The sequence below is a fragment of the Balaenoptera borealis genome (genome assembly GCF_965194805.1).
Source record: "Balaenoptera borealis genome assembly, chromosome: 3".
Taxonomy (NCBI): Eukaryota; Metazoa; Chordata; class Mammalia; order Artiodactyla; family Balaenopteridae; genus Balaenoptera; species Balaenoptera borealis.
In genome coordinates, this window is record NC_138866.1 from 175,017,951 (window position 1) to 175,033,962 (window position 16,012).

The 16,012-nt window shown below is 48.0% G+C and overlaps 2 protein-coding genes across 3 annotated transcripts in view; both read left to right on the forward strand.

Annotated features, from left to right (window-relative positions):
* The window catches only part of LOC309625700 (cyclin-Y-like), a 121,754-nt gene that overhangs the window by 18,003 nt on the left and 87,739 nt on the right, over positions 1–16,012 (forward strand). The window lies entirely within an intron of this gene.
* GJD4 (gap junction protein delta 4) lies at positions 5,390–12,502 on the forward strand (the record flags this gene model as incomplete). The annotated part of the gene is made up of 2 exons (XM_082388227.1): positions 5,390–9,661; positions 11,580–12,502. The coding sequence occupies exons 1-2, from the start codon at positions 9,598–9,600 to the stop codon at positions 12,500–12,502; spliced, it is 987 nt and encodes a 328-aa protein (XP_082244353.1). The 5' UTR covers positions 5,390–9,597.

Below are 16,012 nucleotides of genomic sequence, written 5' to 3' on the forward strand. Positions count from 1 at the left end.
CTGGCCCAGTGTCTGGCACGGAGTAGATGTCAATATCTTATTGTTGGATGAAACCCTCACTCTTTTTCAGAAGGACTCAACAAGCTCTCTAGTACCTTCTTTAGAAAACAAAACAACTGCTCCAGCTTCCTCTCGTGGCCCCTCCCAGAATCTGTTCTCTCCTAGGCTGAGGCCATCGCACCTAAGGGGCGAAGGGCGAAGGGCTTTGATATCGGGCCCTGCGTTGAGTTCCAGCTCCTGCACCCACCAGCTGGGTGACCTTGCGCCGTCCAGTGAGGGAATGTGTGCCCTGGCCGGGGCGGGCCTGCCTCCTGTCTCTGTGATAACTCCGCTCCTACCCGGATCACACCCTTAGATGTAAAGTGGTCCTTTGCCATCCCATCCCGCTCTGCTGTATCTCCCATCACTCTGTCTACCCTCCTGTCCATTTTCTCACACTGACTTTCTCTGCTTTGTGGTCTGTCTTTGCTTTCACAGGTGAGTACAGTGTGGTCATGGCCTGGCCGGCTTCCCCGGAGGTCCAGGCGGAACCAACCACACCGCAGCTGATGAGACGCATGTTCCCTCCTTCCTTAATTTCTCCCTTAGGAGAAAACTTGACCTGAAAACACTGTCTGGGGAGACCCCTGTGTCTCGCATAGCTGGTGGGTGGGGAGGACCTCGGCTCAGAGCGGAGTTCCCTGTGTCGCCTGCCTGTCCGGGCACTGCTGTTGGGGGTTTCCGAATATATCCTTCACTCAACAGACAGGTTCAGCACTCGTCCCAGATTAAAGTGCTTTGAATGCTTGGGGGTTAGCGTTCAACAGTTGTTGAGTTTTAAAATAGATTGAATTCCTTCATTCCCCCTCCTAGCATTTCATGGTCGAGAACAGGCAGAGACACACACAGAGGGGAATGGGGACGGGTTTGTGCTCCTGACAAGACTTGTTCATCTAATCCTGGACGCACAGTCACAGCCACCCCGTGTCTCCCTCCCTCCCTCCCTTCCTCCCCACCCCCACCCCCATTACCTAAAACATAAGAGGAAAATACGAGCGCTAACGAACCTGAACTGCTTGGTAACATGGCAGCGTGTTTATGACACTCCGTTGACACCTCTTCCCTAACCGAGGTCCTCACCTTCACAGAAAAGCCTGCTTCCAGGACCGGTGCTTCTGGACTCACTCTCTAGTGAAGGTGACTGGTGAGGATTCATGTGTTGCCTCTTCCAGAGGCTTTCATTGTCATCGCTTGTAGAAGCCAGAGGACGGCAAGCATTTACCATGTGATACTGAACAAGAGCTAGAGGTGTCTGAGGCAGGAGGTCCTACTCAGGGCCTGAAACTGCCTCTCAGTTATCCAGAGAGAGAAATCATTAACACAGCTATCTCTCTCTCTCTTTCATCTACCTTTATTGGAGAAAAACAAATGTAAAAATAAAACAATTAAAAATTCGTGACTCAACTACTGAGCCCGCGTGCTGCAACTACTAAAGTCCACGCGCCTAGAGCCCATGCTCCGCAACAAGAGAAGCCACCACAATGAGAAGCCCGCGCACCTCAACGAAGAGTAGCCCCCGCTCGCCGCAACTAGAGAAAAGCCCGCATGCAGCAACGAAGACCCAACACAGTCAAAAACAAATAAAATAAATAAATTAAAAAAAAAAAATCGTGACTCAAAATGTTTTCAAAGACAAAGCACACACTTGTTCCAAACCCAGAGACAAGCTGGTCATCTGTGGGACATTTGGGGCCCAGTGTGGTCAGACTCTGCCTTACATGCAGGTGGCGCAGACATAGGGCTGGTCAGCATGCCTTCTGGGACAAGTCTGCTCCACACAGCGGGGCTTCCAGTGGTGTCGGGGGAACCTCAGGGCACAGGATTCTGTTTTCTCAGAGAAATGACGCAATCCACGGTGGCTCTGGGCCATTAGGATCCAGACAAACTTCAGGAGCCCTAAAGCTTCTGGCCTCAACACAGGAAAAGTTGGGGCAAAATAGTTCATGCCAAATGTCTGATCCCAAGGAAAATTGAGTCAGGAAGAGCTCAAAGTGCAAGACACAACCTCTGGTGTGTGGTGAGTCCCCCTGTCACTGAGCAAAGGGAAAGAACCCCTCTGGCTCGTTGGCCACGCCAAAAAAGGGCCAACCCTTTACGCAGAAGATGGACGATTGAGAGAAGTAGGAGAGGCAAGAAAATGTGAACTTTGAGCTACCATTATTGACTGTTTCCACTGCGTCAGGCAGTTTACATGGTTTAACTCATTTAATTTGATTAACGACATGAGAGGTTGATGCTATTATTACGTCTGTTTTACAGCAGAGGAAATAAGACCCAGCATCAGTGATGGGACTAAGACTCAAATCCACATCTTTTCTTGTGTTCTCTCTTCTGATCCTTAAGGTGAACTGACTCCCAGCCCAGAAGCAGAGGGTAAAGAAGGCTCAATGGCTGGCATCTGGCTGTGTCTGCCGGGCCAGGGTGGTGATGGCGGGGTTGGGGAAACCAACCACTGATGACGTCCAGGGTCCCAGCCACGAGAGGAGCACGGATGCCATGTGCGCACCCACTAGGGCACCGACCCCGACCTCGGCGAAGTAGAAGGAAGTCTCTGGAAACCAGCCAGAGAGGGTAAGACACCCCGAATGGAGGCAACAGCTGTGGCAGGTCTAGAAACAGCAGAGATCCCAGGAGCTGCCTGAAGGGTGGGATGTGGGAGTGGAGCAGGCCTTTGGGGCTTGGTGGGCACAGCTGGACCTGGTCCCAGAGGCAATGGGCCACTGCAGAGGGAAAGCAGTAAAAAAAAAAAAAAAAAAAGTGTTTCAGGCAAGTTGAGCCCTGGGATTTTGGCTCAGGTGAGATGGATCTTGGTGTCACTCACCCAGAGAGAGAACTGGGGAAAAGCTCGGTCTGTTGGGACGTGTGAGTTTGAAGTGTACGCTCTCCAGGTCTGTCCAGAACGGAGCTCCTGTTTTCCTACCCAGCGCCTGTCTGCAAATGCGCGTTCCATTCCATATGGGAGAGATCAATACCATCTTATTGTTCCTGGAGTGTTTTAAAAAAGGAATCCCTAAACATATTTTGTGTTTAATAGGCCCTTCTCATCTTGATCTTTCTCCTCTAGATTGAACACAGCTAACTGGCTGAGGTCTAAGTAACTCTTGGTGGAGGCCCGAGCATCTCTCTGGTTCTCCCCAGGGACCCCACCTCTGGCTCAGAACTTTACTTCTGGTCACTGTTGTATCGCTTTCACTTTCCAATTTTCCACTAACTTTTCCAAAATAATAAGGGCAAGTCATGAACTTGGGGAGGAATTTGGTGACTAGCCTCACAACCTGCTTTCAGATCCTGGCTACCTGGCTTCTTCCCCCACCTCCCCCGGGGTGGGGGTCTTCCCTGAACCCTGGGAGTAGGGTGCCCTCTTGTGTTCCCCCAAAGCAGCCCCCATCACGGTGCACTGTAACTGCTCCTTTACTGTTTATTTATTTATTTTTAATTGAAGTACAGTTGCTATGCAATATTGTATGTTACAGGTGTACAATATAGTGATTCACAATTCTAAATGTTCTACTCCATTTACAGTTATTATAAAATATTGGCTGTACTCCCTGTGTTGTACAATACATCCCTGTAGCTTATTTTATACATAATAGTTGGTACCTCTTACTCCCCTCCCCCTACTTTGCCCCTCCCGCATTCCCTCTCCTTTCCTGCATTTTCAAATTCTCTTTCTGCTGAAGCAGGAGCACATCACGGTATAATTGATTTACAGTGTTGTGTTAGTTTCAGGTGTACAGCAAAGTGAATCTGTTATACAAATACATATATCCATATCAAACTACCACTGGCATTTTTCACAGAACTAGAACAAAAAATTCACAATTTGTATGGAAACACAAAAGACCCCGAATAGCCAAAGCAATCTTGAGAAAGAAAAACAGAGCTGGAGAAATCAGGCTCCCTGACTTCAGACTATACTACAAACCTACAGTAATCAAGACAGTGTGGTACTGGCACAAAAACAGAAATATAGATCAATGGAACAGGGTAGAAAGCCCAGAGATAAACCCACACACATATGGTCACCTTATCTTTGATAAAGGAGGCAAGAATATACAGTGGAGAAAAGACAGCCTCTTCAATAAGTGGTGCTGGGAAAACTGGACAGCTACATGTAAAAGAATGAAATTAGAACACTCCCTAACACCATACACAAAAATAAACTCAAAATGGATTAAAGACCTAAATGTAAGGCCAGACACCATCAAACTCTTAGAGGAAAACATAGGCAGAACACTCTGTGACATAAATCACAGCAAGATCCTTTTTGACCCACCTCCTAGAGAAATGGAAATAAAAACAAAAATAAACAAATGGGACCTAATGAAACTTAAAAGCCTTTGCACAACAAAGGAAACCATAAACAAGACAAAAAGACAACCCTCAGAATGGGAGAAAATATTTGCAAATGAAGCAACTGACAAAGGATTAATCTCCAAAACATACAAGCAACTCATGCAGCTCAATCTCAAAAAAACAACAACCCAACCCAAAAATGGGCAGAAGACCTAAATAGACATTTCTCCAAAGAAGATACACAGATTGCCAACAAACACATGAAAGAATGCTCAACATCATTAATCATTAGAGAAATGCAAATCAAAACTACAATGAGGTATCATCTCACACTGGTCAGAATGGCCATCATCAAAAAATCTACAAACAATAAATGCTGGAGAGGGTGTGGAGAAAAGGGAACCCTCTTGCACTGTTGGTGGGAATGTAAATTGATACAGCCACTATGGAGAACAGTATGGAGGTTCCTTTATAAACTAAAAATAGAACTACCATACGACCCAGCCATCCCACTACTGGGCATATACCCTGAGAAAACCATAATTCAAAAAGAGTCATGTACCAAAATGTTCATTGCAGCTCTATTTACAATAGCCAGGACATGCAAGCAACCTAAGTGTCCATCGACAGATGAATGGATAAAGAAGATGTGGCACATATATACAATGGAGTATTACCCAGCCATAAAAAGGAACGGAACTGAGTTATTTGTAGTGAGGTGGATGGACCTAGAGACTGTCATACAGAGTGAAGTAAGTCCGAAAGAGAAAAACAAATACCGTATGCTAACACATATATATGGAGTCTAAAAAAAAAAAAAAAAAACATGGTCAGAAGAACTTAGGGGCAAGACGGGAATAAAGATGCAGACCTACTAGAGAATGGACTTGAGGATACGGGAAGGGGGAAGAGTAAGCTGGGACAAAGTGAGAGAGTGGCATGGACATAATATACACTACCAAATGTAAAATAGATAGCTAGTGGGAAACAGCCGCATAGCATAGGGAGATCAGCTCGGTGCTTTGTGACCACCTAGAGGGGTGGAATAGGGAGGGTGGGAGGGAGGGAGATGCAAGAGGGAAGAGATATGGGGACATATGTATATGTATAACTGATTCATTTTGTTATAAAGCAGGAACTAACACACCATTGTAAAGCTGTTATACTCCAATAAAGATGTTAAAAAAAATACATATATCCACTCTTTTTTAGATTCTTTTCCCATATAGGCCATTATGGAGTATTGAGTAGAGTTCCCTGTGCTATATAGGAGGTCCTTTTTAGTTATGTATTTTATATATAGTAGTGTGTATGTCTCAATCCCAATCTTCAATTTGCATTCTCAAGACTCGACAGAGTTCTCAGGAGGGGCCTCAATACATTTGGAAGGAATGAATCCTCAACTCCGTGAAGAGAAGAAAACAAGCTCAGATGGGTTAGTGTTTGCTCAGGGTCAAACACTGGTATGTGTTTGGAACCAGGTCGGAACCTAGACCCTCTGACCCGGAAGTCTGTACTCTTTCCCTAATGACCTCTTTGACTACTGGCGACTGTTTTGATGACGAATTTTGAACGGTTTGGACATGGTCTGGAAACAAAAACCCCCCAGGTGCATCTGTGGCAGGTGCAGCGACCCCGTGCTGGATGCTGGCGAACAGCTCCACTGTGTCCCCGGCCCCTGCTCTGCAGTGTGGTCCCACTGCTTCACCCTCGGACCCACATGTTCAGTGAGGTCCTGAGAGGTTGCGCTGTGTAACATGGTGCATACACAGGCCCTGGAAAGGATTGGGGGCCATTTGGTAACTTCTGCTACGTAGGCCTGGGTCTGGGCAAATTAGAAGAGAGAGTAGGGATTACGAGGACTCCCTCCCTCCCCTGCCTCAGCCTTGGTTCAGATGTGCCCTCCTTAGCGAGGTTGTCTCTGGCCGCCCCGCTACTCCTGGACATCCTTTACTCCTGTCTCCACTTTATTCTCCTCTCCAGCACTTACCACCATCCGATTAGTAATTTACTTTGCTGAAGATACTTCTCTTGTTTACTGTCAGTTCTTTCCACTAGAATGTAAGTTCAACGAGGGCAGCAATTTGTTTCATTCTCTGTGCCGAGAACAGTGCCTGAGACATAGTAGGTGCTTAGTAAATATGGACTGAACTGTGTTTGTCACACTAGCAATCATATTTTAAAAGGCACCCATAAGTCACAGCACATCAATAGTAACGAGTAAGAGGATGCCTCCCTCCTGCCTGGATGGTGAGAACATCTGTTGGATTCCATTTCAGCTGATATCACAGTGTCTTATTCCATTTGGGCTGCTATCACAAAATGCTATACACTAGGTGGCTCAGATACAATAGAAATTCATTTCTCACAGTTCTGGGAGAATAAGCTTTCTTCGGCCTCTTTCAAAAGGGCACTCATTCCATAAATCACCTCCAAAGGTCTTACCTCTGAATATCATCACCTCGGGGGTTGGGATTTCAAGGTATGAATTTTGGGGGGACACGAACATTCAGACCACAGCACTCAGGAAGGGTGTTCTGACTGACTGCCCGACACCTGGGAACAGAAAGCAAGCTGGTGGTGGAGACTCGTGGTTTCTTCATAAGGAAAGCCTGATTCTAAGTGACCGCTGGTACCCGGCCATCCCTTCTACCCACATTGTCCGTCCTGCCCGTCCCGTCTGCTTAGATTCCAACGGTGTCTTAGAAAGACTTCCATGAAAAAGTTAAAAAAATACAATTTCAAATACTTGAAGTGCTAACATTGTACTATGCAGATAATTGAATTTCTTTAACATTCTGGAGAGTTGAAAACTTTTTTGTACTTTTAATGTTTCACGGATCAAACATTCTCTGGCCAGGGCAGGGACACCGAATGTCATGTAAGCACTCTGCTGAGGCTGGTGGTCTGGGCCATACCTTTAATTTCAAGATTAGGAAGATTAGGAAGGGGGCTGAGTGGATTTTAAGGTATTTTCTAAATCTGCATGAATCGGCAAGTCTGTGGAGAATGGAATTTGGGGGGTTTTGTATTCCCCATGGGGACCAGTCTGTGCTGTCTTGTGGGTGATATGGTTTAGTGGACAGATGCACATCTCAGAAGTCAGTATGGAAAAAGGAAAAAGAAAAGGAAAAGAGGGAAGACAGAAGTGTCCCTGACTCCTGCTGGGTTTCTTTTCCACTGGGCCGAGCACAGGACTCCCCTGGATATTCGCTCCACCCCACAGACACACGAATCAGAGTTCCCCGTCGATTCTGGGCTAATTTTATGGAGGGAGAGGTAGTATCTGATGCTCCAGTTACAGCCCCTCCTCTCTGTCCCCATCTTGTTTCTGGCAGCCACAAGGGGTTAGTATTTACAGGAAAAGCAAGAATGCCCTCTAGCAGGAGAGGAAACAAAGCAGAAGAAGAAAGACAGAATGGGGACCAGGTAGACTTAGAGGAGGGAGGGCAAAGTGATGAAGGAGGGGGAGGGGACAGGCAGCCCGAAGATGCTGTGGGAGCAAAAGGAAAGGCTGGGGGTGGGACCCAGAGGAGCAGACCCTGAGATGCACCACCAGCCACTCCCATGCGTAATTCTTTGTATTTGTAAACCATTTTCATGCCTATGATCTCACTTTGCATGTCACAGCCACTCTGTGGAGGTAAGAGGCACATTTTTTTTTCTACTTCACTGATGAGAAAACAGGCATGAAAAGCCCTAGTGATTTGCTCAAGGTCACAACATTCTAATTGAATCCCCATGCAGAATAGGCTATTTATATCATACAGCAAAATTCAGTCCTTGCTTTCCTGGTCTTTCCATTTTTAAGCCAATAACCTGAACGGTCTATTAGGAAGTGAAGATATTTTCCTTTATTTTATACTTGAACCCTTGAAACAAATACTTCAAAATTTTAATGTGACTACAGTTTCTCTAAATTTCATTGTTCGTGTCAAAGCGTTTGACTAAAATATAGCAAAACTACTGTTCCTTTCAAGGGGGTCAAAATGTTTTCTGTGGGTGGAAACGTGTCCTGTGCATGAAGATGAAAGCATCTTTGTTGTACTCTTCCTTGGGGACTCTTTCTAGGGTTATTACTAAAGTCAAGAATAGATCAGAAATGGAGAAAAGGTAGGATATCAAGAATAGCTTTCATGGAAAATTGAAATCATTCCTTTTAAAGTTCACAAATTCCACTCTGAGGATAGACCCCCAGCCTTGCAGGATGGGCTCTTCCCAGATAGAAAGGTGGCAGCCACGAGAGGATTTTGATGCAACTGTGATTGATGTCAGCAGGTCCAGACGGTGATATTTTATGACAAATTTAATGGACATTTGTTAAGCTGATTCAACGGCACCAGCCCTGGGCTCGATGGGGCCGGGAGATACAAAAGGAGGACATCATCTATGAAGGTCTTTGGGGCCAGTTAGGGATGGAAGTGCCACTGATTCGAGTTTTGCACACCCTCTGCATGCTAGGTGCTCTTAACACCATCGTTTCATGTCTGTCTCCCACAAACCCCACTGCAGGACAAGGCTCTCGGGAGATTCAGTGACTCCTGGTGACCAGGTGGCTGCCCCCAGTTTTGCATCCAGGTCCTTTGTCTCTGCGTGAAGGGCTCTCGTCACTAAGCCAGACAGGAAGCAGCTACGGAATGACTGTGTCACAGCCTAACGCTGGGACACGCATCCCAGGTGCAGATTCCTGCTGGCACCCATGGTATAGGAATTCAGAGTTGAGGACAAGATCCTTTGGGGCTCGAGTTATGGTGGGTTATGCTTCATAGAAGAGACGAAATATGGACATTTTAGCGCTTCTTTAAGCAGTGAAGAAGTGCGTGTGGAAATGTTTTCAAGGAGGAAACGCCTTTTTAATAGAGACTTGGCTGGTTAACAGAACTTTTCTTTCTTGGGATGAACGTCATTGCTTCTCTTATATCCTGAAGCATCAGTTCTCCTGGTGGAGACACGTGAGCACTGCCGAGGGCCTGGAATGTCCCAATAGGGTAAGAATAGCCACGATGAGAGACGGCTGCTTCTGGCCTCTGGGCACTGCAGTTGTCAGGAAGGCTTTGCCTCAAACAGCTCGGCACCGTCTCAACTGGAGACAGAAGAACGACCTTGTGCTCCTGGGCTTGAATCTTCCCTTTTGTATCTCCAGCTCTCACCTGGGAGTCTTTTGTAGCTAAGATACATTTTTTCCTGCAAAGATTTCCCACCTCCTTGGAGAACGCAGGCTCTGGAAGTCTGCAGCCACCTTGTCTGTGACCCCCTGAAAGCATGGACCAGCTGGACCTGCTGGGGTTCCTCGTAATCACCCTAAACTGCAATGTGACCATGGTGGGTGAGTAGCGCCAACCCCTGCAGAACACTTGTTCTGCCTTGGGTCACTTTTCCTGGCCCTCCCCAATGAGTAAGGCCTGCCTATCCCTGGAGGACAGGGAGCCATGGCTCAAGCTTTCCTCTAATTCCCCATTATTTAAGGAGGCTCCCCCATCCTTTAAGGATGTCTTGGGAGTGAGCGATGTTTCTCTCAAGGGGAGTCTTTTTGCTGACATTCGGGGGCTGAGCAAATGGGAGGGGTATTTTTGTGTAACTCTTCTCTGGCTACGTTACTAGGAAAAGGAACAATACAGTCAAAGTTAGAGAAATTTATGCCTTGAGTAAGCTTTCTTGTTCATCTTTTTAGGGTTTATCCTTGAAGCTCCATCTATAAAGATTAGTAAGTTCTCTGTGCACTTTAAACCAAATCCCAATTTTAGTTTAGTTTTTATTTTTTTGACAAAGAAAGTAATACGATTTCTGAGTTTGGTGTAGCCAAGTTAAATTTTCAGAGAGGTATGGGTATCCTAGTAAAGGGGATTGAGAAAAAGATTAAAATATGTCTGTGAAGTGGTTGATATTTTTCTTCTTCATTGCTTTTTAGACGAAGCCAACTGGGTTTTAAAAGTTTGAGTTAATGAGTTTATCACGTAATGGTCACACAGTCCTTGAGTTGAACTGCCTTCATTTATAAGAGAGTTTAGTTTTTCTGAAGTCAGGTGATGATTTCTGTATCTCCTCACAAAACACAATATTTACAGATTATTTTGACTGGGTCTTCAACACACTCCAAAATAGTTGACTCATGAAATGAAAATAGGACTTGGAAGTTATTTTGATTTCTATGTTAGCCTCATTTATTCATGATAAGTTGAAGAAAGACAAAATTCAATTCATAATAGCTGGAATAGAGGGGAAGGAGTTCTGAATTATTGAAGAGTCTAAAAAACTGAATGTTCTTCAAGAAATTCGATTTCAAGGGCTACAGAGCAAAATGAAAGGGCTACAGAGCCCACCGATTACATAAAGATCGTGTGGACTCTTATCAAAGAGAAAACTCACTGAAATTAGTAGCTTGTATTTGCTCTACACAGTTACAGGAATGCACTAACATCCTTGAAAAAGTTCACTCTTTTTAAGAGGAAGACTTTATTTACAACCACCCAATTTTCTTTCTAGAACTTTCAGCCCAAACTCTGAACTAGCCAAACTAGATTAAACATTTTAGTATCCATGCTTCTTTAAATCTGCCAATTTCAAAGCATTTTACAAACACGTACAGGCATACCTCGTTTTATGGTGCTTCTCAGATACTGCTTTTTTTTTTTTTTAACAGTTGAAGGTCTGTGGCAACCCTGCCTCAAGCAAGTCTATTGGTGCCATTTTTCCTACAGCATTTGCTCACTTCATGTCTATGTGTCACATTTTGGTAATTCTCACAATATTTCCAACTTTTTCATTGTTATTATATTTATTCCGATGTGCTGTGATCAGTGATCTTTGATGTTACTACCACCAGTGGCTGAAGGCTCAGAGGATGGTTAGCAATTTTTAGCAACGAAGTATTTTTTACTTACGGTATGTGCATTGTTTTTTATCATGCTATTGCACGCTTAATAGACCAAGGTATAGTGGAAACATAGCTTTTATATGCACTGGGAAACCAAAAGATCCGTGTGACTCGCTTTTTGGGGGGTGGTCTGGACCTGAACCCGCAGTATCTCCGAGGTGTGCCTAGTTGAACACACTGTCCGACACAGTGTAAGTGCTCGTTAGACATTCGTCCAGTGAGCTAACAGGCTGATACCGTTGCTGTGACTAAAACACATGCTTACACACTTAGTTCTCCAGGCTCAGCACCAGTAAAGATTTACAGCTGTTGCTGGGAGGAGACGTGCTTGTATGGCTGTGATGGTGCCCTCCCCGTTCCCTCTTTCCAGGGAAGATCTGGCTTATCTTCATGGTGCTGCTGAGGATGGTGGTGCTCATCCTGGCCGGGTCGCCGGTCTACCAGGACGAGCAGGAGAGGTTCGTGTGCAATACTCTGCAGCCCGGATGCGCCAACGTTTGCTACGACATCTTCGCCCCCGTGTCCCACCTGCGGTTCTGGCTGATCCAGAGCGTGTCTGTTCTCCTTCCATCCGCGGTCTTCAGCGTCTACGTGCTGCACAAAGGAGCCGAGCTGGCGGCACGTGGATCCCGCTGGCTGGGTGATGACTCGGTGGACCACGACGGCCCCGAACTGACCCCTGGGGCCAGGCGCTGCCTGACGGTGCCGGACTTCTCCTCGGGCTACGTGGTCCACCTCTGCCTCCGGACCCTGACGGAGGCCGCTTTCGGTGCCCTGCATTACCTCCTCTTCGGATTCTTGGTCCCCAAGAGATTCTCGTGCACGCACCCTCCTTGCACCAGCGTGGTGGACTGTTACGTCTCTCGGCCCACGGAGAAGTCCATCCTGATGCTTTTCGTCTGGGCGGTCTGCGCGCTGTCCTTTCTGCTCAGTGTCGCCGACCTTGTCTGCAGCGTGCGCTGGAAGACGCGCAGGCGACCCGGCGGGGCCCGGAGGAGGCCGTGTCAAGGGGCGGGGGGTGCGGCGCGGGAGGGACACGGGGCGCACGGGGGACGTGGGGCGCGCGCTCGCCGGGGCCTGCGGACTGGAGGGCAGGGCGCGTACAGCCCCGCAGCGGAGCCCACCGTGCCGGGGCACCCGGAGCTGCCAGGGGAGGACGAGAGCGACTCGCTGTCCTCAGCCAGCGACCAGCCGCGCGGGGCCGGGCCAGGAGCGGCGGCCCCGGGGTGGGAGGAGCGCCCCTGCGCGCCGAGCGCCCCGCTCCCGGGCCCCAGCAAGTCCGAGTGGGTGTGAGCGGCCGGCGTCCCGCCCCGGGAGCGAGGCGACCCGGACCGAGAACATCGACCCGCGGAAAGGTGAGCTGGCGGGACAGACCGACTTCCCGAGAGGCTCCGGTGCAGCGCAGCAGGGATTTAATTTAGATAAAGCCTTGTGGGGAACACTGCCCTTGGCGTTCAAATGCGGATGGAAGCTCCAAGGATTAACCGGAGAGCGTCAGGTCCATGAGTTTGTCGCACTCTAGCTCTATTGTCTTATTTTACCGCAGTATGGGCTTGAAAAGCACGTTCTTTGGATTTACAGAGCTCATGAATATTTTAATGTTTTCGGGTGAATTATTTTGACGGTTTGTTGTTGTTTGTTTTGGTTTGTTTTTCTGCTTAGCCAAAAAGGGCATCTGTTATGCACGTCATCCATACAGGGATATTAGTTTAACTTCTCCAAACCCCTTTAATAAAATTAATGCTGATTGCGTTGCCATATCATACTTCCTACTTCACTGTGTTAAAGGAGAAACCACAAATGCAGGAAATATGACTAAACACTTTGGGGTATTTCGGGGGGCATCTTGGGTGGTTATTGCACGTGGGTGTGAGGTGCACAGGATGAAGGTGGCCGCTGGCCTGCTTTAGTGCCGCTGGGTGTGTTGGCTGGGTGGCTGTCCTCACTGAGCAGAGGGGAGCCCTTTGGCTGCTGATGACAGGCCTAGAGTTGCCACACGGCTTGCAGTGCCGGCTCTGTGTCCTTGAGACAGTCATACAGTGAGGGCTGCCCTGATCGTCTTCATGCCCCAGGGGAGCAGTGAGGAATGCTGCGGGCGTTCCAGCCTTGTGGTCTGTGCTGATGCTCTGCGGGGCGGGGGGGGGGGGTACCCTAGAGGCACGACAGTTTCACCTCTCAGGGGAGCTCCTCTGCTCTCCTCCGCTCGCCCTGGTTTCGGTGCAGGTGCTGTCCAGCTGGAGCGCGCGTCTGTTAGAGCTTCCGTGCTGCCTTCAACTGCCACGCGGAAGACACGGTGCAGCAGAAAGATGGGGCACGCCTGCCCTTCTTCCGGCGAGGAAGAGCCACTGGGTGTCCCCCCAGAAGGGATGAAGAACCTCTGGTCCCCAAAGCCCCAATGCTGAGGAAGAGGAACTGCCCTCCATGCCAGCAAATAGTGAAAAAATGTGAACCAAGGCACCCAGGGAACCAGTGGGCACTTTTAACTGTTCTAAAGATGACTGACAGTGAAATATCAGCCGGGATGGGGAATGACATCCTCCTTGATCTATCTACAGAGTGTCAAAGCCATTGGTTAAAACTTAAAAAAAAAACCATCCAAAATTGGTTTTGGCATAAAGCTCTTTGAATGAATGTACCTGTGTTTAACATATGCAGTAAATCTCTCTCCCACTCTCTGTCTCTGTCTCTGTCTCTCTCTCCTCTCTCTCTCAGTTGCTCCTCAGTCCATCGATAACCGCGAACCATGACTCAGACCCCTTCCTTCAGTATTTGGATTGATGTCTGGCACATAGCCAAGTGCTCAGTAAGTGTGATTTCTGTGCCTGATATTCCTGAAGTATTCAGGGCCAAATCTGCTTCTTGTCCCTTGCAGCATGCAGTTCTGGTGGACCTCCAAGGTTGGCCACAGTCTTAAAGACATAAGAATTCTCTAGGGGCTTCATTGCTATTTTAAAAATAAGTTCCATAGGCCCCTCAATACCCCAATGTGAGCCTTGATAATGTTGAGTGAAGAAAAGAAATCAAATTAACAAATATTGGTAGGTGTGCCCATGCAGGGCTCCCAGATGACAGCTAGGAAAGGAAGGTGGTGAGGGCTGAGCGGGGACTCCCTCCCAGCCATGGCCCCAGAGAAAACTGGGCCCTATTCTCCTATGAGTCTTATGAGTCCATGCTTGGGTTTGGGTTTACAGATGGTACCTGTATTTGGGTGGCACTGGGAAGGGCTGCTTTGGCCTCTCTGCTGATGTCCCAAATCCCACTATCAGAGGATCAGAGCCTTGAAGTTTTTTCCATGGAAAACTGTAAAATCCATTCAGAGTGATGGAGGCCAAGAGAGGGGGAGAGGTGTGGAGTCAAGGATAAGACATGTGGGTTCTGCCCCCATGTGCATCATTTCTTGGCAGGTCACTCCCTTCCTTTGGGCCTCAGTTTCCTTCTCTAAGGGATGAGGGCCCAGACTAGATGCTTCCTTAGTGCTCTTACATGGTTAGGAATCCACCAGTGGTGGGTGCAGCTGTCAGTCCTTTTAATCTCAGTAGGGGCTGGTTTATTAGGCCTGTCCATCCTCTACCTGCCTGAGCACAGGTTTCCATAAATGAAAATGGTCAGAACAGGAGAGACCTGCTTGTCCCGGGGAGAGCTGCCATGGTAGAGAGATGCGGACCTCATGAAAGGGGGCTGTGAGGACGACTCACCAGCTCCCCACTCTGCTGAGAGATGGCAGAGGCCGCGTGGACAGACGTGGGGTCATCTGCTGTGAACCCTCACTGTGAGAGCAAGGTTGCAGAAGAGGCTTCAAGCGTTCTGGAGCGTGGTTGGCCGTGTCAGCATGATGGTGGCCACCTTGTCAGAACACGCACAGGGGGTGACCCTCCTCTTCTCTTTGCTCTCACAGGCCACTGTACATCTCCCCTGGTTCAGAACTTAGGTTTTGAAGCCTTTGAAGATCTTTTCTTTCTTTTTTAAAAAAAATTATTTATTTATTTGTTTTTGGCTGCATTGGGTCTTTATTGCTGTGCATGGACTTTCTCTTGTTGCGGCGAGCCAGGGCCACCCTTCGTTGCGGTGCGTGGGCTTCTCATTGCGGTGGCTTCTCTTTTTGCGGAGCACGGGCTCTAGGCACACGGGCTTCAGTAGTTGTGGCACATGGGCTCAGTAGTTGTGGCTCGTGGGCTCTAGAGCGCAGGCTCAGTAGTTGTGGCGCACGGGCTGAGTTGCTCCGTGGCATGTGGGATCTCCCCGGCCCAGGGCTCGAACCCATGTCCCCTGCATTGGCAGGCAGGTTCTTAACCACTGCACCACCAGCGAAGCCCAGAAGATCTTTCCTAGTCATCTAAGGGGAGGGGAAAAAAATCTCAGACTCTATCCGAAAGGTAAAAAACAGCGAAAATCATGTGGCTATCATCCTCCTTTCCAAGATTTTGGTCTGCCTCTCTGCATCTTTGGCACGCTGGGTGAATGCAAGATGGTTCACGGGCTTGTGTTCCTCCCACAGAGTGTTACTGAGTCACCCACTGCCCAAGGTAGAGGCAGCAGGAGTTAAGGTAATTGTAGCTGCTGCAGCAGGTCACCCCAATCTTAAACATTTAACACAGAAGTTTCATAAAGTACAGAGCCAAGTTTTCTGATTGATGGGCAGCTTTCCTCTGTGTGATGACTCAGGGATCCTTCCATCCTAGGCTCTACCATCTTCCATCTGCTGTGGAAGAGACCAGACTGGTTCCAAGGCCAGGTCTGGAGAGGGCACAGGGCACACCTGGCTAGAACTCGGTCCTGATTGCTTGGAAGGCTGTCAAGGGTGGC